General features: G+C 39.1%; 1 protein-coding gene across 2 annotated transcripts in view; it reads right to left on the bottom strand.

Annotated features, from left to right (window-relative positions):
• Positions 1–619: 619 nt before the first annotated feature.
• The window catches only part of ABCB5 (ATP binding cassette subfamily B member 5), a 34123-nt gene continuing 13794 nt past the window's right edge, over positions 620–20948 (bottom strand). For both annotated transcript variants that reach the window (XM_064704454.1, XM_064704453.1), the window contains exons 14-29: positions 20196–20399; positions 18832–19002; positions 16537–16698; positions 15833–16066; positions 13748–13894; positions 13133–13237; positions 12235–12312; positions 11649–11732; positions 9526–9729; positions 8752–8852; positions 7339–7479; positions 6686–6842; positions 4253–4450; positions 3131–3337; positions 2037–2183; positions 620–1508 (exon numbers count right to left, since the gene is read on the bottom strand). In XM_064704454.1, the coding sequence (XP_064560524.1) occupies positions 1311–1508; positions 2037–2183; positions 3131–3337; positions 4253–4450; positions 6686–6842; positions 7339–7479; positions 8752–8852; positions 9526–9729; positions 11649–11732; positions 12235–12312; positions 13133–13237; positions 13748–13894; positions 15833–16066; positions 16537–16698; positions 18832–19002; positions 20196–20399 (2538 nt within the window). In that variant the 3' untranslated portion in view covers positions 620–1310. The remainder of the gene's footprint in view (positions 1509–2036; positions 2184–3130; positions 3338–4252; positions 4451–6685; positions 6843–7338; positions 7480–8751; positions 8853–9525; positions 9730–11648; positions 11733–12234; positions 12313–13132; positions 13238–13747; positions 13895–15832; positions 16067–16536; positions 16699–18831; positions 19003–20195; positions 20400–20948) is intronic.

Below are 20948 nucleotides of genomic sequence, written 5' to 3'. Positions count from 1 at the left end.
ATGGTAATTACTGTAAGTTTGTCTGGTGCAATCTGGAAATTATAAAGTACTGCAGGTTGCTCCAGGCTATAAATGCTAACCTAAAGCCATGCGCAAAGCCTTGGAAAATTGAAATGCTGCAATTGGGTTTAACCAGCCAAAAAACCCCAGCTGCTGAGTCACTCTGACTACATAGTACATTTTCTTCAACAGTTAAAGGAGGATGTCTTGCAGCACCCTGAGGAATATATCAGAGGACTAAAAAATTATTAAAACACATGTATAAACAAGCATTGCCAATACTTAAATTTTTTTAAATTATTCATAGAATAATAAACTCATTTAGAATGTCAAAGACCCTTTAAATTATCAAGTCTGAATGTTAACCTGACACTATCAGGTCCACTACTAGACCATAACCCTAAGTATTATGCCTATTAAAAAGAAAGGAACTTATATTGAAATCAACTTTTCCTTTTATCTTTATTTTAAGGAAAAGCTGTTTACATGGCTGACAGGATTCCACTCCAATAGATGCCATCCTAGCTCCCCACAAAACTTTTGACATTATCTTGATGGATACAAAGAATGATTAAATTCTGTTAGGTCGGCATTTGAAAAATACAAAACAAAACAATGGTATCTTTTATGCAGTTTATTTTGATATGGAAAGGTTGTAGCTATTATAATTATTGTCTGAATTAGAGTATTGAATATCCAAGAAATGTGTGAAGCACAGTAATATGAGAAATGTGGCAGAAAGTAGGGGAAAAAACCAAACTCATGCATCAATATTCTTTTTTATGTAATTTTTTTTGGAATCTCAGTTTTCAGTGATTATCATCTTTAACTAAAGAAGACTTTATGACTTCATCTGGCTGATGAAGAAACCCAAACAGGAATCACAAGCACCAGCTTTTTGTTCATCCATGATGCTTAACTGCTGTCATACTCTGTTATCACCTTGGCCTATGGCAGCTGCTGTGGGCCAGGGTTTGGGGGGACAGGGAGAGCAGGGCACCCACCTGAGCGGTGGGTGAGGCTACACCAGGTGTGTCACCCTGCAGAGCATGTCACACACCAAACTGCTCAACACATTCAGTCCCTAGGACTCCTCTGTGCCTCTTCTGTGACCCAGCACTGGGCATGCACTGCTCATCCCTGTGCATGTATGGACCAAGGGCTACACTGGATACAGCAACCAGGCTGCAGCACAGCTCCTGCTCGGTCAGCACAAACACAGTCACAGTAATCCTCTGTAGAGATTTTAATGTCTTCCCATTAGAAAATCCAAAACAAAGTAAAAAAACCCAACAACTCAGTAAGTAGTACTAATTAGAGACTTGTGCATTTACAAGGGCATAGTAGTGTCCTTCCTTGGCCAGCAGCTGGCTGTGGGTGCCCTGCTCGACCACCCTGCCGTTCTGGATCACCACGATGATGTCGGCTGTCTGCACGGTGGACAGGCGATGAGCAATGACGATGCAGGTCCGACCTTGCCGGGCGTTATCCAGCGCTTTCTGGACAATCTGTCCACAGAGAACACAGCAATACTGTTAGTACTTAAAAAGCCTTCTCTTGTCCTAGGAACTACCTTTGATTTCTCACTCTCTTATCACCTGAATACATGCCCCACAGATGTACATGTCAGTGCACACAGGAGACCTTTACTCAACAGGATTTCTCACTGAGGTCAGTGAACCAGATCAAACAAATGTGAGACATGGAGAAGTGGGTTCTTGGGCTCCCAGCTTGGGTCAGAAGACAAATTCAGCATTTAGTATCAAATACATCTGATAGGAAGACAACTGATGCATATCAGATCAATGTGGAGTTTTATACTTAAAGTGTCAGGTTTTTTCTACTTTTTATTGAGTAAATATAAACATCTTTCTAGTATAGCTCAATTCAAACCTTTCAGGTGGAAAAGCTACTGTGATACCCCTGACTTGTTTCACAAATGAGCATTTGTAGCATGTTTTCTTTAATTTTATTCTACAGAAAGCAACTAGCCATGTACATAAGCATAAGTATTTCACAAAATAATCATTATTCACCTTTTCACTTTCAGTGTCAAGAGCAGAGGTAGCTTCATCCAGAAGCAGAACAGCAGGATTACGAACCAGAGCACGGGCAATTGCTATTCTTTGTTTTTGACCTCCAGAAAGTTGTGTCCCTTTCTCACCAACCCGTGTATTATATTTCTGGGTGTTAAACAAACAAAAAAGATCACAAGTGAATACTTTTAGAGAAGGAAGATTAGAAAAATAAAATTTATTCACAGCTATAAAAGTTAAGCATTTTCATCTTGAAAGAAATAATAGTGAAAGTGGTTTTAAGAAACCTAAGGCTTTATAAACATCTCCTGTACAAACAATTATATATACAGCCACACATAATCATAGCCAATCTGAAAATTTACTCCTTCAAAGGCTGGAATAGGTCTTGAATGGTACCAGAAGTGAGGCATGCAAAGAGTGTACGTTCAGAAGATTAACTAACAATTTAATTCTTACTGACATATTCACAAAGAATTTGAAGTCACAGTGCCTGTGAATAAAGAATCTCAAACATTATTAGTAGTAATGAAATGAAATCTTTTTCAGCATTATTGCCTCAGTTTCAGGTACCCTGAACTACAGTGAAAGCAAGATATCAAAGCATTTTTCCTTGTTAGAACCAAATTCTTGTCAGGCATGAATGTCAAATGCCATGCTATTTACTTCTGATTTACTGCCCCTTTCTGTTTATTAAGAAAGACTCTCTGTGCATTTCCATTCAGTTAGAAATGGACTACTTTATTTTACTAAATTTTTTAAAGAAAAATAAAATGTTTTTATCAGAGTAACTTGAGGATTTTCTGCTGGCAAAGGAAAAATATATAAAAAAATTATTATGAACACTTATACATAGAACCTTCTCTCATTTCCCTCTCCTCACCCCCCTAATATTGTGGGTTGTATACCACTGTAATTATGAAAACATTGGCTTTTTTTTAACAAACTACAAGGATTTTAAGCTTGAAACACACTGACATTTAAAAACATAAGGACTATTATATTAGGGAAAACAAAAGTGAGTGTTGCCTTGATATCTCTATATCATCCCAAGTATATGATCTCACTGTGAAGAGAAGATCACTGTCTCTTACCTCTGGCAGTTTTTCAATGAAGGCATGAATATTTGCTGCTTTAGCTGCTTCTTCAATTTCCTCCTGACTAACCACCCTACTGTTGTCTCCATATTGGATATTTTCAGCAATGCTGCAGTCAAACAAAATGGGCTCCTGTGACACCAGGCCCAGCCTGGACCTCAGCCATTGTAAATGCAGAGATTTGGTATCAAATCCATCTGCTAGCTAGAAAAAGCAAGAGAAATATGATGCCAAGCTGGCTGCCGAGCTCATCCACACATATCTGCTGAAAACAGGAAACATGAATTCTAAGACAAAGCCCATTATGTGTTATTTTACCAGATGTAATCAGGTAAAATTTTGCATGCTAAATGAAAATGAACCAGCGGAATGGACAAAATATTTTCTTGCATTAGTTTTTAATTTTGTGTTTTGCTTCCATTTGCTAGCAAGCAGAAACAACCTGCAGATAACAGATGGTTCTTGTGGTCCTTCCAGCCCTACTGACCACAAGAGGCACCAGGAAGCTCATGGGAAATGTTGTCCCTTGCCCCTTAAGAAGCTGAGCACAAAAATAAATATCCTCAGCTGTAGGCCTTTCGATCTTGCAACCTCCAAAGGAGGTTTCTTTCCACTTTTTATACCCATTAACAAGGGTTGTATCAAAAAGTCCATTGGGACCTCCTGTTGGTGAAACAATGACATCTAGTACATTTGTGTTATCTGAAGCATATATCTGTCCCTAATGTGTTAGTTCATATCAGCAAGAAAACTTACACACTGACAAGCAAGACACATTAGTGTTACGCCCCATCTGACCAGGGTGTGAGGAGCCTTGGGGAGGAAATGCAGCCAGACCTGGTTGTTCCTTTCCCTGGCAAGATCTGTGACCTGAGGATGCACACTGTGCCAGCATGGATGCCACTGCTGCTACATGTGGGCAAATGCACAGGGCAGGCAATGGCAGGGGTTTGGGGATCATCCACAGATCCATTGGAGGCACAGCCTCTAACTCACACCTCTAAAAAAAGACATCCCAACAGAGGGACTGCCAGGCTTGTCAAAACCCTCTGAAACCTTGGCAGATAAAGAGTTCTGTAGATCTAATTACTATTAATAGCCACACAAATCTATTCTTACCACTTGTCCTTCCACAGGGTCATAAAATCTCTCCAAGAGCTGAATGGATGTGCTTTTGCCACAGCCACTGCTTCCTACTAAGGCCAGAGTCTGTCCTTTTTTAACTTTCACATTAAGTCCTTGCAAAACCCGAACTTCTGGCCTTGTTGGATATACAAAATGGACATTTTTGAATTCAATGTTGCCTTCAAAATGGCTCTGAAAAGGAGTAGAGAGTTCACATGCTCATATTAACATTCATTAGCCTTAACTATAACAACACATGTTAAGACTTGGTTATTATAGTGAGAGATACAAGAAAGTTTGGGAAGGTGTTTTCAAAAGTGTTTTTGAAATTTTTTTAAATGGCATATTGGACTGAGCATGGTATCACTAGTTATAGGATGATCTGTAAGTCACTACATCCTTCTGGAGAAGTTTTCTGCATCTCTTGTATTTATTTTTCACCTAATCTTTGAAAAGAGTATCACAGAAGCACAGAATAAGCTGAGGTGGAAGGGACTCTCCAGGATCAGAGTCCAACTCCTGGCCCTGAGCAGCACCATTCCCAAGAATCATACCATGTGCCTGAGAGCATTGTCTAAACAATTATTGAACTCTGTCAGGCTTGGTGCTGTGACAGCTTCCCTGGGGGAGCCTGTTCCAGTGCTCAACCACCCTCTGAAGAAAAGTAGAAAATATCCAGATTTTTCATTTCTAATACATTTAATTGAGATACTTCTTCTTGTGATATAAACTGTGTCATTTGCTTTCCTGATCTTACCCTGCAGGTAGCACAATTTGAGCAAACATAACACAAGATCAAATTCAGAGATTAAGATAGCAGAGCTAAATTCTTCAGTCAGTTATTCACGAGCACAAAGGACAAGCTATGTTTAAAAAAGCAGTGATAGTTAATTGGACATCCAAGGCAGGCTGATATTTAAGCACAAGTGGAAGAAACAGGGACATGCCAAGACTGTCCTGCTCTTTGGGGTATGAGCCAGCCCCTGTACATGCCAGCAGCACCACTAACACGATGCTCTCACAGCAGGTAATAACCTAATTTGATGGACTCAAACATTTTCTTTGTTAAGTCATAGTCATCACTGGCAGTTAAGTCCAGTCTACAATAAAAATGTTTTCACTTAAGTTTTATTTTACTGAAGACCTTCTGCCAAGTCTTTCAATGTCAGAGAAGCCTAGTTCAAGAAAATATGCAAGCATGCTAAAAACCTTAAAGGCTGAAAATCCTGTATATAAGCTTGAAGTTATAGAAAACTGGATTATGGCTTCCTGAGTAGGAGCTACTGTGTAAACCTACATGGGAAGTTAATTTTAAATTTAAATGAACCTGGATGGGTCATTGTAATCCTTCCAGAACATGTAAATTGAAAGCGTTACATGCAGAAATTTGACAAGTGCTGAGGTCAGGCTGCTTAATGACAAGGCTCATTGGGGATTTTTGAGTATTTTCTGATTTTCACTTTTTATTGGTTTTTGCTTGTTGTCTTTCCTCCCCCAACTTTAGAGCAAACTAAAATTATTCATTAAGCTTGTTTTGACTTCACAAGAGCACATTTTTAATTGTAAAAGTTTCCACAGATGGAATAGGATGGCTTTTGGCAAAGTGCCTGTCTGTAAAGAAACTAATCTCTCTTATTTACATAATAATTAGAAAAATGCATTAGTATTTTATTTCTCCTATAAACTCTTACAAAGACAACAAAACTTTTATTGGAAGTGACATTATCAGTGTTTTGCTGAAGCCATTTACACTGTGAGTCAGTTGAATGAAAAGTATTTTTTTAATCATTTAGAGAAAAAACTACCTTAAAGGCCATACACTTTTGTCTGAAACCCAGAAATAATATGTTTCCTAAATAAGTCAGTGCCACTATATAGTGTCTGTCTTTCGGCAGAACCATAGAATGGTTCGGATTGGATGGGGCCTTAAAGAACATCTAGTTCCAACCCCCCTGCCATGGGCAGGGACACCTTTCACTGGACCAGATTGCTCAGAGATCCATCGCACCTGGCCTTGAGCACCTCCAGGGATGAGATATGCACAACTTCTCTGGGCAACTCATCCCCTCCTCACAGGAATCTTTTTGACTTTTTTCGAGTATCTTATCTGAGTCTACTCTCTTTCAGTCTGAAGCCATTCCTCCTTGTACCATCACTAGATGCTCTTGTAAAAAGTCCCTTTCCATCTTTCTTGTAGGCTCCCTTCAGGTCAAAATTATGTCAGCCTAATTCAGCATCCTTTTGGGATACCCTAAGAAATAGGCACCTGTGAATACAATTGCTAAAATAATTATTAATTTAGTTTGTTACAACGCTTTTTTCCTGTGAAAAAAGAACACTCCTTCCAAAAAAATACACCCAAAACCCCAAAGAAACAGATCTCCAAGATCCTGCCAAGCTCCCATGCAAAATAACACCAATCCTTACCAATTTTTCACCTTGTTCACTGTAACTGTCAATTACAGGTTTTCTGTCCAAAAGCTGAAAGATTCTTTGAGCTGACATTCGAGCTTTGCCATAGTCTGGTGCCATGGAAGAAGACTGCCCAACATTTATAGCTGCAAATATGACAGCAGAGTAGACTCTAGAAAGCAAAGGACAAAGCATGACTCATTCCAGGTAGAACAATGCATTCGCTTCCCGCTGCATAGAACATACCTTCAGAATAAAGCTTTTTAACATCTGTAGGATATGATATTTCTGGAGTTCCTCACACTCCAAGATGTCATCCAGTACTAGGAAGGTCAGCTTGCTCCCATAGCTACTTTATAGCTGGACAGCAGTATCATATCACTTTTCTTTTCAACACCCTCTGCCTGGAAGGGACGTCAAAGGGCAAAGGCTTCTCCAAAGTAAATGTGCTGAGCTTGCTGCTCACTTTTGCTGTTTCACTGCCCAAAGGAGCACCTTTCTCCAAAACAGCCCTTATGCCCTAAAAAAACTTCCAACCAGACTGAATTCCTGGATTCCCATGCTCCATCACATCTGTATTTGATAAAATAATTTGCGTGCATTGAAATCACTACACTGCGTACTAATTTTGATCTTTTTTTTTTGTTTGTTTTATAAAGTATACTCACATAAAGACACTTTCAAAGTCGGTCAGACATTTAACAATGAGCCATGCTCCAAATCTGAAGACTGCTGCATTAATAAAGTACTCTGAACTTTGAGATATTCCATAGGTAAATCCATAAAAAGGAGCTTTTCTCAGAGATTTTCTGATAAAAGAAGAAACTTTCCATAAATGACTTGTAAAAGAGAAACAAAAGACACTGGTTCGACTTCTGGAATAAAATCTTCAAGCAATCCAGCTCACCCTCAAAACCACAACAAATCAGCCAACAACACACTCACTCACAAACAATCCTTGCCAGACCCTAAGAGCCCCTGGCTTCAGGACATAAAACCTCCCTTAGGACAGAATGCAATGAAAACCTTGATCCTCAGTCATGTTAAATTGAATCCCCTTCCTTTGCTTTTATAGCAGGACAGGTCACTAGAGCAGTTAGTTAAAATGAAATAATTAATAACTACCCCATATGACCCATTTTATTAAGAAAACAATTAGGCTTAAGCCTGGCCTGAGAGCTGCCTGCAGGCTTCCACCAGCTCATCCCATCTGAGCAGAGCATGGACACATTGCTGGGTATCCCCACTAGAATTCAGACTATGCCATGATTTCTCAATCTATCCCTCTGGAAGCGTTTCATTTTGTGTAGCTAATTGAACACACACCAAATAAGAATCTGGTGAACTCTCTGTCCTCATTGTTTAGGATGCTCTCAAAGGAAGAGGAAATCTCCTTTCTAGTTTGAGCTGTAAATCAGACCCGTGACAGTCCAAACAAGCATCCTGCCCAAATCCAGGCTCTTAGCAGTTCACCAGACATTGAATTTTAACACTATTTTGGTTAAGGACAGATTGTGCAATACATCACTTTCAATTCCTTCTTTTACATTAGAAGTAATTTCAATTTTGGGCTATTTTATTTAAATAAAATGGAGCTAGAAACATCTGGCAACTGAATTGATTCAAATGCATTTCAGTAGAGAAGACAGTGGGATGTAGTGGATCAAACAAGGGAAATGTATGAAGTTCTTTTCAAGGTTCCAAAGTCATATGGGGGGAATAAAATTTGTTTATGCTATAAAGGGTGTAGTGGAACTGTCAGTTCCTAAGTCGTATCAGTGCAATACACTGACATAGAGTGAACATATATCCCACATTGTAGGCAAACAAAATATTCTATAACACATATGCAGAGAATGCAGCTTCTTAAGTGTTTGCATTATAAAAGACAAATCCTGCAAACGTTATTTCACTCTACACTTAATAATGTATATTAAAATACAGAGATTATATAAATTCCAAAGCTATATGAACAACTATTGATATTCTTTCCAGTCTTTTGAATATTGGCTAGGTTCCAAGAAAGGTATTTACAGTAAATCTGAAAGATTAAAATGCACTGTAAAGAAAAAAAAACCCACCTATATGTATGATTCAGACAAGCAACATATCTTTCATAAAATGCTTCTTCCTTGGTCAGTGAAACTACAGTTCTTATGTTTTCAACGGATTCTGTCGAAATCTAAACAAATAAGAGGTAATCTCTTACAATTGCAATCTGCAAGATATCTTCTGAACACTTGATTTCTTCTCTAGCATTTATTATTTTAGATCAGAACGCGCTTGTTTAAGAGTAGTGATGAAGATGAAGGAAAGTCCTAAGCAATGCAAGTATTCATCAGCAGTGTCTTTCCTAACCATGGGTTGTGGTCCTCATGAATTAACCAAATTTAATAAAATGGGGACAAGCACTAGGAATCTGGACACAGCTTGCTCTTTTGCATGGACTACTTCTGTCTCCTAGAAGAGCACTATCAGGTGAGTGAAGGCAGTACTCTGAAACTCTTGAGCACATTAATGGCTTGCCTTTATGACAGAACAGAAAGGCATCAATGCTGTAACACTTCTGGCTGCAGCAGAGCAGTGCAGGGCACCCTAGGCACCGGTGCTGGGGCTGCTTCTGCAGAAGCTGCCCCAGTCCAGAAATCCACTATGGAGGCTTTCAAATGCATTTTTATATTCTAATTTGCAGATGGTTTGCGTTATCTGCATTTTGCTTTTCTTGAAGATATATAAATATTCCTCTCAATACCCTTAATTTATCTTGGACAATTGAGTCAGCTATAGTATAATTACAGTGTTGTCCTTAAAAGTGATCTCACACAGAACGCTGTAGTTAAAACTGAAGAACTTACTCTTCCAGCCTCTTCCAAAGCTTTTTGGTCTTCTGCAGCATGACCAGACATAGAGCTGGCATTCACAGCATTTGCAACAACAATATAAGGAATGCAGGCCAGGATAAGCAAAGTCAGCTGCCAGCTGTATACAAATGCAATAATGATGGCAGTCACAAGGGTAAAGGCAGTCATAGTCATCAGTGCAAGTCGGCTTCCAGTTGCCTAAGAAAACCCCAGAAACCCCCCAAATATATGTAATTAGATTTTTAATTTTTGTTGCTTAAATTACAACTTCAAATTGCTGTAATCAAGGCCACAGGTTTGGCTGGAAAATGAAATCAGGTGCGATCACATGTGTGGGCATTATGCACCAACTTCTGTAACCATTCCTAGAGATTCCTCACACCTGCCAGCATTCAGGCCTTCAAGAGGTGTTAGTAGTCTAGAGAGTTGGATATGACAGTTGTTAAATGAAATGTATCTGGGACTTCGCACTCTACCCAAGTTAGAGAAAATTGTGACCACTGTGAGAGTAGGGCGAGTTGGCAGTTCGATGTCCAGCAGTAGGCGAGAGTGGCTTGGTTCTGACAGCAGCCAACCACTGAGACCCTCCACACTAACAGTGGTGAAAAAGATTCATCCTCAGCTTCTTACATTGCTGCACTTGAGGTTATGTTCTTAGAGAAAAGAACTCTGAATTAGGCCATCCTGCAGAAATGTTTTATCTCAGTGGGATAATGAGTAGGAAAGACTAACTCTGACTGAAGAATTTTCACCTCCTCCCAGCCTGTATAACCTTTTCACCAAAAACTTTTTAAAATGAGAGTTTATTAGCATCCAGCATCCGGGTGGGCTCTGATCTGCAGAAAGAACTTCTGCAAATAGTCCCGTGGAAATAGTTCATCTTCCAGACCTTGACATGGTGGTAAAAACAAAACCTCTTTGGGTGGGAAGCAAATATTCTTCTTTCTTTTGTCAAAGGGTTTCCTGTCCTGAAAAGACTTTTCTTGTTCCATAAATTTAAAATATTAACAGTTAAACCAATGCCAAGGTGAATTGTTGCCATATGTTCTAGGGATTGCACATAAAGATGGATTTGGAAACTTCAGCCAGTGCAGTATGAGGCATGGTACTGTCTTACTGGTACTCCAGACATCACAGTAGCTCTGGAGATCCATTCATGCCTTGATTGGATGGTTTTTTGTAGTTAGGGAGCTGTGTGCACCCCTCCTTCTTACTGCTCTGACAGGGTGATAGACTTCATTGCCACTGAAGCAAACAAACTTTAAAAGATGACTAAATTTTGTCAAAGACTATTTCATCCCTGCAAATCCACAATGAAGGTGGGCTGGAGAGAAACAAAAACCTATGGAGACTGAAAAATGTAGGGATTAAAGGATTAGAGATGTACAAATATGAAGGGGAAAAAATACACTAGTAAACCTTTCCCCACAAGTCCTTCAGGGATTTGCTTTTCCCCACAAAGAGACAGAAATGCTTGGCAGATTGTCAGGTTTTGTGGGTGAGGCGAGAAGCTGGAGGAACTGGGCAGAATTTGCCATATTCTCTCACCAGTGTCCAGGGGCCACCTCTCTTATACCAGCTTCTTGAGTAGTTCCCTTCTTTGGCCATTGCCCTCCGTGGCACTTCTAAATTGTTCTAGTCTATTTCTTACTGTTTGTGAAGCACATTTTGTGGCAATAGGAAGAAAAATTCTCTTCACTCACCTTCAGGCAAGTAAGGGTTTGTATCCTCTGCAAATGCAACCCCTTTGTGGCATTCAGGTGACACCCATAAGATGATGCAAAAACCTAGGGTCCAGTGACTGTGGTCCAAACATATATGCAGATTTCACTTTGCACAGCGAAATGCTCGACAGTTGTTATATATTTAGCCCAAAGTCTTGCAGGGAGGTACATGAAAGTTACATGAACATCAGCTGGATTTTTGATAGTTGTAAGTTACCAGCTGAGAAACCATTTCCCATGTGTCTGTAGCATGCTGCATAAAGGCATCTACCAGTCTGTGGGGTAGATTTCCTACTTTGCTTTCTGAAATAATCTTGGAGTTCCTTGCCAATTGAATTTAATATTTGTAAGGAAAAAGACGTTTAAAAAATACATATAAAAGAATCAACATACGCCTTTAACTTGGGAAGCATCTGTTGCAAGACGAGTTAGCAGAACACCAACAGCATTTTTCTGATCATCATACCATCCAATCTCCTGCAAGAAAAGATATTGATTTTTGTTTCAAAAAATTACATGAAAGTACAAAACAGGATGTCTAACTGAATATTCTCTCTGAATATTCTCTCCAAGTAAACAAAAAGAAAATGCTTAAAAAATACAATTCTTTTGTGGACATCTAATTGCTCGTAATCAAAGTGTTCTTGGCTGTGATGTTTTCCTGAATATGCCTATTTAGAAACTTTTATTATAGCCCCCATTTATTTAGACATTCCTTGGTCCTGAAGAGGTTAACTATTCTCTTACAAATTATCTATCCCATCAGCTACAGAATCATAGAATACCCTGAGTTGCAAGGAGCCTACAAGGATTTGTACATACAGAAAGGAAAGGAAGATCTTCTATTTGCAAAGGCTATGGTCGGGTTCTCTTTTCTTCCAATCACCATTTTACCGATCCCTTTTGGATGTTTCTACAAACAGACAGGTTCTTGTCCACACCCATTTCTCTCTCAAAATCTTAACTGCCTAATTCATACCTGCTGAAGTAATGCTCTGAAGGACAAAGAGCGCAGTCTCATTGTTAGGGTTTCCCCAGACTTCCCAAACATGAATCCCTGGGGGAGGAAAACCAGTCACATTTTCTCAGATGATGCTGTAACTGTTTATAAATCTGCACAACAAAAGCAATCACACCAAGAAGCTCAAAAAAAGCCATCACACCTGCAACCCCCTGTGAATATGTATGTCCTGGGAAAGGCATCATTCATATTCCTGAACCTGAAGCTTGATTTTCTCACAGAAAGGAAGTAACATAGCAAAGAAGGCATCTATATATTACACACTTGTATCGCAACCACCCAAGCAAAGGGAGATTAAAGTTTTCTGGTCAATCTTGCACACACAGAGAGCAACACTCCAATATAAATCAACCTGTCTAGTGATTGGGCTCCCTACCCTGACTGTGACCAGAAACATTCACTCACAGCAGTCATTCTGATGGATTTTTATGATCCAAGAGCATGCAGTGCTTTCTGCAAGCTTTAAGAGGGCAGGAAATTATGGAATTTACATGATGGTATGAAAAGCACTGTTTGCAATGGAAAGAGTGACTCTGTTTTATACTTACTTTGGCAAGAGCCTGATAGTGAGAAATATCAGTATTAACTTTGACTTTTAAGGCCAGACCCTCAACTTTGATTTCAATCACATTGAATTAACATTTCCTTCAGTGGATTATTTAAACCAAAGAGCAAATATAGACCCATATCTTTAGGTAAACATTAAATCTATGTATCTCAGGAAGACCCTGGCACTTGTGCATATTTTTGTAAGCTCTGATTGGTTTTTTACTTCTCAGATTGTGTTGATACGAGTTATACCTGCAGCCTGCTGGAGAGGTAAGAGCTTTTAAGAGTTCAGTGTAGTGACACTTACTTGGATTATGTATGCTACTAAGATAATCACTCCAAGTAAAAGAAATAGTAAAGAAAGCAATACTGTGTTTTTACTTCTTTTTTCTGGATCTGTCTCTTGAAAAGCCTATGAAAAGAAAAAAACCCACAAAAATGAGTACATAGACAAGCATCCATTACATAAGCCAGCCTTCACCTCAAGAAGCTTGTCTGCCTACTTTTATCTCTTTTAGCAAGTATCCTGGATTCCAAAACCAGTCTGCAGTCAACTTTCTGTTGAGGACCCAAAAGATAGCCTAACTTTCCATTTAACCTACATTGCACTAATTTGTTCTCCCAGATCCATCAACTTTCCTCCTTTCCTCAGCTAGTCAGACACAGTTCCACCATCCTCTGCTTCTAGAGTCCCTTCAACATTCTTCAATGGATGTATTTATATGAGTTAATCCCACTCAAAGACTTACATGGAAAGAAGTGAGTGGCTGAGCATGAAGAAAGCTCAGGACTGTAACTTCCAGTTGTAAAAAAATTCCGCCCAAAAAAAAAAAAAAAACAAAAACCACCCCCCACCCCAAAACTCCCAAAGAAAGAAACAAAAAAAAAACCAAAAAAACAAAAAAACAACTGAAAAACTTACCCCAATGATTTTTGCAAATATAACAGCAAATGCAGGATGGACTGCTCCTATGACAGCAGCAGCAATCACTCCCAGCAGTACATAGAACCACTCAGGTTTGTTCAGAGCCAAGATTTTTAAGTAAGACACAGCAGGGAGATTTTCTTCCTACAGGAAAAACGTTGTAAGCTTTCCTTGGAAAGTCAGAGAACATAAAATTCTCCAGACAGTGGGTGTCCATTAGGCCCTGAGCAGTGAACTGTCTTGGTAAAATGCAGAAAGCATTCTCTGTGCACTCAGATCAAGCAAACATGCTGGAGATTTGCTGCTTTGCTGTTTCATGGCCCAGAACATGAACTGCACTGTAAAAATGCGTAGGCAAAAAACTTAACAAAAGGCTAAGTCATGAGGGGAGAGGGGCCAGGACAGTTCACTGAAAGTCAGATAGGACTGGTCACCATGAATGGCAACTAATATTTCAATCATTGTAAAGGACTGAACATCTCACAGTTCAGAGGACAGAGACCCCTCCAGTCCAGCTAAATGCCGGTGGGCTGGCAGTAGAACAATTGGGTAGAGAGGTCATTTTTCCCTTTGGCAAACTATATGCAACGAATCATTACCAAAGCCAGGAACGAGGCATTTGATAGAGTCAGTTAGCCTGTTTGTGCTTTCAAGGCACAAAAAATGTTCTGTCTTGCTTTACCACTTTATTTAAGTGCTTATGCCTCCAAAGGGATATTTCTGGAAAAGTAAATAATGAAAGCATCAGAAATGAGGCAAAATATTAGTCAGGATTATAAGCAATTTACTCTAGCTCCCTGGTTATTTTATCCTGCTTTTTAGATGCTGAATGAAGGCGGCTAAATCTCAACTATAAAAGTGGGCTGATTTTTTTCTGAAATAATTACAACTGCTAGATGTTTGACTTCATTTTTTCTGAATGTGATGAATATTGTTTTCTTGAGCATGAACACCCACTACTTCCTCTAAGGTCTTAAGCAATATTAATATACAGCCAAAAAGTATATTTTGAAGTTATACAACATTTTATATGAGAATGGGAATGGGTCCAGCTAGTTCTTGCTATTTGAAATATTCATTAGCTGGAAGATGAATTTTAGAGAGGAGGAAAAATCTACAGATAAAATCATACTAAGGATTTCATAATTACTTTAAATATTTATTACAGATGGGATCCTAATTTCCACAGACTTAGAAGAATTAATGGTTTTACTCTGGAATTTATATTTTAGTTCTTCACTTCAAAGGTCTTGAAATCAGACAAAAATCTCCAAAAACTAAACAAAAAAAGCAAGCAATCTTAATATATTAAATCACTCTTCCAATACGTTTCATGAAAAAAGTACTACAAAATAGAAAACAAAATCAAGTTTCTGTTGAGCTGCTCATCTCAAGTCTGTTCCAGAATGCACTAGAAATCTGCTCTTTTTGATGCTATGAGCAAGTTTCATTCAACTTTGAAATAAAATAATTTTTCTTAACTCCAAACTTCCTACATGACATTTATTGATTATGTCAATCAAGTTGTTTATCTGTAAAAACCCTGCAAAACTGAAGAGTATACTAAACCAGAAAGAGTAATATCTCTTTTAATGGAAATGCTCTTCAAAATGTCAAGGATTCGATTCTTTTTTGGTTTTTTGCTTGACATAAATGTAGTATGATATGCTAAAGTGCCTTCAGTTTAGGTATGTACACTCCAGCGATTATATCATCCAGGAATATTTGCAACAGTAAGTACCTGGGAGTAAAGAACCTTGCAAATGAAATCTCGTGACTAGCTTCAATTAGATAGAATTAAAATAAAGAATTAAAAATATCTGTACCACTGAAATAATTCTCTTAAATTGTACTAAGAAATGTACAAACCAATAGCAATTTTTTTCAAGTTCCACATTAACTCAGTAGCATTAAAATGAAGATCTTTGTTAAGACAAATTATCCTCAGTCTGGTGAGTACTGACTGCAATAGCACCTGCGTAAAGGTTGCATAAAAGACAGCTATTGAAAAGTAATCCAAGTTACGTGTTTTTTTGTGTATGCTTACATCTTAAAATTCTACACTGAAGTTCTGATACCAACCTCCACCTCCTTTTGCTTCTTCTTTTTTCCAAAGGGATTTTTAGATGAACTCTTCTTGCTCTTATATTTGCTGGATCTTCTTCGTATGCTGCCTTTCTCTGGTATCACAGAGGTTTCAAAATTATTTTGAAAAGTCAACTCTTCCACAGGATTTATGTTTTCCTCATATTTCTCAGCTCTTGAGCCTTCACTATCTTCTGATGTGCCATCATCTTGAACATCACTGGTACAACCCTAGTGAGAATTCAGGATATACATTTGCAAGGCATTTTGACTAGAAAGAAAGACTTTTTTTCTCCTGAATACTGCTGTTTCAGTTGTGTAACTGTAGCTGTCTATAGGCCACATATATATTTCTATATATTTCAGTCTGCAATTGCAGGGCAGTAGACTATTTGATTCTGATTTTGTCCCCCTCTTTTCCTTTAAAGCCATCTATGGAATCCACCTGGAATCTAACACCTCTATGGTTATGCATAACGATGCAGTCTGTGCCTTAAACTCACTTATGTTTTTGTCATATTGGATTACATAAATATGAAACACTTATGGGTGAAACCCCTAAGAATTCCAAGCCTGTGTTGGTGCCCAGACTAGAATAACTGAGCAGCTGCCAGCTGGATAACATGCAGGAAATAGAGAGAAAATAACTCCACCAACCATTTGACAACTTTGTGAAATGGAGAAAGTAAATTTGCCTTTACCTGCTGCATTACAAGGGAATAGTAGACTCCTTTCTGCAGCATCAGTTCACTGTGTGTCCCTTGTTCAACCACAACACCTTTCTCAAATCCAGCAATAGTGTCAGCAGTCCTGATGGTAGACAGTCTGTGAGCAATCACAATGGTGGTACGTCCAGCCCGAGCCTACACAAACACAAAAAACCCAGTTACAGTTAAGTTGTGCAAGAAAATAGCACAGAAATAAAGTTATTTTAGTCACCTGTAATATATGGTAAATTGAAACTTTAAAAATACTTTTCTTTCTTTTAAAAGCAAAGATTGTTATTTTTTCCTGGCTTTGTGTCCTTGCTTAGCAGTTCAAGGACAGTTTCATTTGACTAATTTAGACAGAGAAAGCCACATTAGTCTTTTAAGCAGGCAACAAGTATTAAAGACCATAATTAAAGTTTATTTATTATTTGGCTTTTATAATATTTGAACTGTTTGAGCTAAAATTGCTCACAAAGTGTTTCCATGTCCATGTAAGCATGATGGGGAAATGCCATAAGAATAGTCAGATCTTTCTGAAAATAAAGCTTGGATAACAAATATATAAAGAGCAGATATTTTCTTTGTCCCTACAAACTTTTGGAAGTACAACATCAGCATAATTTCTGACCAGACTTAGCAGGAAAGCATAGAGGAGCAAACTTGCATCAAAAATGGGTTTGAGCCACTCCCTTCTGAAACAAGTTTATTTGACAATAATCCTCCTGGGATTTGGCAGGAGGAGCCGCTGAACTCTCAGTCGGCAGGTGACATGTTCAACCTCTCTCCAGCACCCTCACACAGAGCAGAGGCACACACAGCCCCCATGCAGCAAATGAGCACAGGACACCTTGTGACTGCTGGAGAGGCTGGCTTCCCTCCACCCTAATGCCTGGAGCAGACGGCAGCTTGGCAGGAGGAGAGATCCAAAGGAACCTCATTCAACAAGTCTATTCTGTGAACCTGGAACCTGCTGGAAGTTTCTTGCTACAGAAGTTGTACATCATATAGGCACAGGAACAGGGGCATGAAGATAGTGAGGCCATCTGCAGTAGAGGACTACTACCATGGAGGTTTGAATTCTTCCCCCTACACCTGCCATTCTCATGGACCTGATGCAAGTCACTCCCAGGAAGTTTGCCACAGTGTGGTTTTTATGCCTCTGGCCCAACACACAAGGCCTCACCACTGCAGCTGGGAGCTGTGATCAGAACTAGCAAAATGCTTTATAGGGTGCAAAGTTATCTAAAACCAGCTGGCTACAAGAAGTTTCACATGAATGCCTTGAAACAGTGAGTGTTCATGCGGCTAGCATCTCTGCTCCTCAGCTGTAAAAATAATGAACAATAGTAGCACCACTTTTTCCACTCAGGGATGCTGAAATGAAATTTGGAAATCTCATTAGGGGACTACACTGATGGACATCAAAATGCTGTGAAAACATGACTAAGTTATGATTCAGGGCTCATTTTGGTGTATTCTGAGAACATGAAGAAGGATGAGAAAGAGTTCACTTAATTAAATGACCTCCCTCTGTTATGCACTCAATGAAATAATAAACTTCTGGAAAAGTACTTGATTAAAAAATTAAGAAAAAACAACAAAAACCAAAGAAAAGACAAAAGAAAAAACATTGAAGCCAAGCCATGAAGCTCTTTTTCAATCAAAGCCTAAGGGTTCTACTGTATGTTGATGGAAACTGCTGATGAAGGTGGGCTGTGAGGAAAGCATTGTGTGCTGATCAGATACATGGGTACAAGATCTGGCAGCTCTGCTCTGCAGCAGCACCCACCTTAGAGCCATGGGGCTGCTAAAAGCAGAAAAAGAAGGAAAATGGCTAAATTTCTTAAAATTTTGAAGCAACTATTCAATAAAGAACAAATAATAGGGATATCAATAACATATACTTTTCTAGTAATCTGCCTGAAAAAGGCCATTCTGTCCTCATAACATGCCTTGATAAGATGTCAACAATGTTTTACCAGCAAATGAACAATTATGATTTGAAAAAGGGAGTGCAGGAGACCTAAGTTACAGTTCCACATGACTAAATGTCTTCATAATTATTAATAATGCAAAACCAAAACCCCTAAAAATCAAACCAAATTTTCAAATAAATTTTTGATGGTTCAAAGTCCTTGTTAAAACACTGAAATTGAGCATCCATCCAAATTTAATTTTCCAATGTTCTTGATTCGGATGGAAACCTGCACTGAAAATTGTACATTAAGTTTCCTTAAGTGTTTGTTGCACTTTTTCATGGCAGCTGCTAGCTCCAGTGAGTCCTACCTTATCAAGAGCTGCTTGCACTATGGATTCACTCTGAGTATCTAATGCAGATGTAGCTTCATCCAGAAGAAGAATCTTGGGATTTCTTGCTAGGGCACGGGCAATAGCTATTCGTTGCTTCTGTCCTCCACTCAGCTGAGCCCCTCTTTCACCCACCATGGTGTTAAATTTCTGATAAAGGAGACAACAGAACAGAAGTTGTGAGACATCTCAAATCCTCACTTCTCAGTGCAACCCTAAGTACTCATCTTCTAGAAGATGTAGCTTCTTCCAGCTGACCTGAGCACAGGCAGAGCAAACAAAGAAGGGCGTCCATCCAACTGGCCCTTAGCCAAACCCTCCTACCCCCACATATTGTGCCTGCCTAACTTTGAACTTATGGTTCTTTAAAGATCTTTATTGCTCACTCAGTGCTCCAAACCCTGGGGTTTCTCAAGGCAAGCCTGTAAAAAGGATCTCTATATTTTCTGAGTATTGCCTACCTTTCCAAAAGGGTTGGAATTATAGGGACACACCAATAGTGTGCCTCCCCCTTGGAGCTATGGTTTAGTTCCTACTGACCATATCACTTAATGCAAAGTCACAAGTCTCAAAGTCCACTGTAGTTTTTTATTACATAGCTATTTAAGAGCAAATATGAACAAATCACTGTTCCTGAGAACAAGGAACCTTGGAACAGATTGCTATGTTTGAAATGGCTCATACTTGAGAGATAGGGCCAAGCTCTCTAAAGCAGTAAATGGATTTGAAATCAAATCCCAGGTGGGCACTTCTCCCGCATTTTTTAACTTCAGGAGCAAAGACAAGGACATATTATCCATTTATGAGGATGTGTTTAGAATGCTTGACCTTGCTTCTCAGCTCCATCCTGAAAGGAGTAAGGCACCTACTGCTAAGAGAGGGCTCAAAGCTGTGAATCTCAGAGGAAGAGCTTTGTAGCTGCTAAAGGGCATACTTATTTACTTCAGGGCATACTTGTTTACCTCTTCACACTCCCTGCTATTTCCTGTAAATGTACAGACAGCTCCTGACAAAGGGCTCTGGATTTCTCGTCCTTCTTTTTAAAAACCAACTCTTCTATGCCTCATGGGATGGGTAGGGATGGCAATACAGCTGGGAAGCTTCCTTTCTCTTGAGTTAAGGCATTGACATTTTTTCCCAGACTCCAGTACAAGTCCTTTGAGAGCAACCAAAGGCACAATATCTAGTTGAAACACTCTCTGAACTGAAAGCTGCTTGAGGCAATAAGTATATTTTGAGAAGTTGTAGTCTAACTTTGATTCCCAAGCTCTGCCTCTCAGAAACAGGACACCAGCCTAAATGGATCTTTCATTCTTACACTCAAAGTAAGTTCATCAACTTACATCAGGCAGTCTAGATATAAAGTCAAAAGCATTGGCCTCCTTGGCTGCTTGCTCAATTTCAGCATCAGAAATGTCTTCTCTCCCATAGCGAATGTTCTCAGCTATTGTGGTTGCAAACAAAACAGGCTCTTGGCTCACAATGCCAATATTTTCTCGTAGCCACTTTGTATTAAGGGTCCGAATATCCCGACCATCTAAGGTAATCTGAGAGGAAAAGAGTGTCAAAGAAGTCAAGGAAATGCACTCTATTAATAATAAAGCAATCAATTACTCTTACTTGAATGAGGTATCAGCCACAAGGTCAAGAAAAAAAAAAAATTGTCTTTAATAGAGAGCTATGTTGGGGGAGAAGCTACAATTGCAGTTTTTCCATTTGTTGCACAAGATGGAAAATTATGATGAGCGGCATAAACAGAGAAGACACCAAGGGCTTTTTTTCCCTCCTGTTTGTTATGCCCCAATAACCGTCATGTCTGAGTTGGCTTAAAAATTTCACAGCTTCCTTGCACACTTTATACGTGATTCTCATGCCCCTATGCCAGTTTGTTGTCCTCACAGTTGCAGCTACACAATCATTTCTGTGGCTGTGGATAACACCAGATCAAAGAGTTCAAATTGACTAAAAAAAAAAGGGAAAGTTATTTTTAACCTAGGTAATTTGCGGTGTAGTCCTATGAACATCGGCGTTGACACAGCAAAATGAGGCATGGGGACAGGAATGAACAGCCACAGGAAAACTAAGTTTAAGAAAGA

This window comes from Zonotrichia leucophrys, chromosome 2, assembly GCF_028769735.1.
Source record: "Zonotrichia leucophrys gambelii isolate GWCS_2022_RI chromosome 2, RI_Zleu_2.0, whole genome shotgun sequence".
Taxonomy (NCBI): domain Eukaryota; kingdom Metazoa; phylum Chordata; class Aves; order Passeriformes; family Passerellidae; genus Zonotrichia; species Zonotrichia leucophrys.
This window is presented reverse-complemented; position numbering and strand designations above follow the sequence as displayed.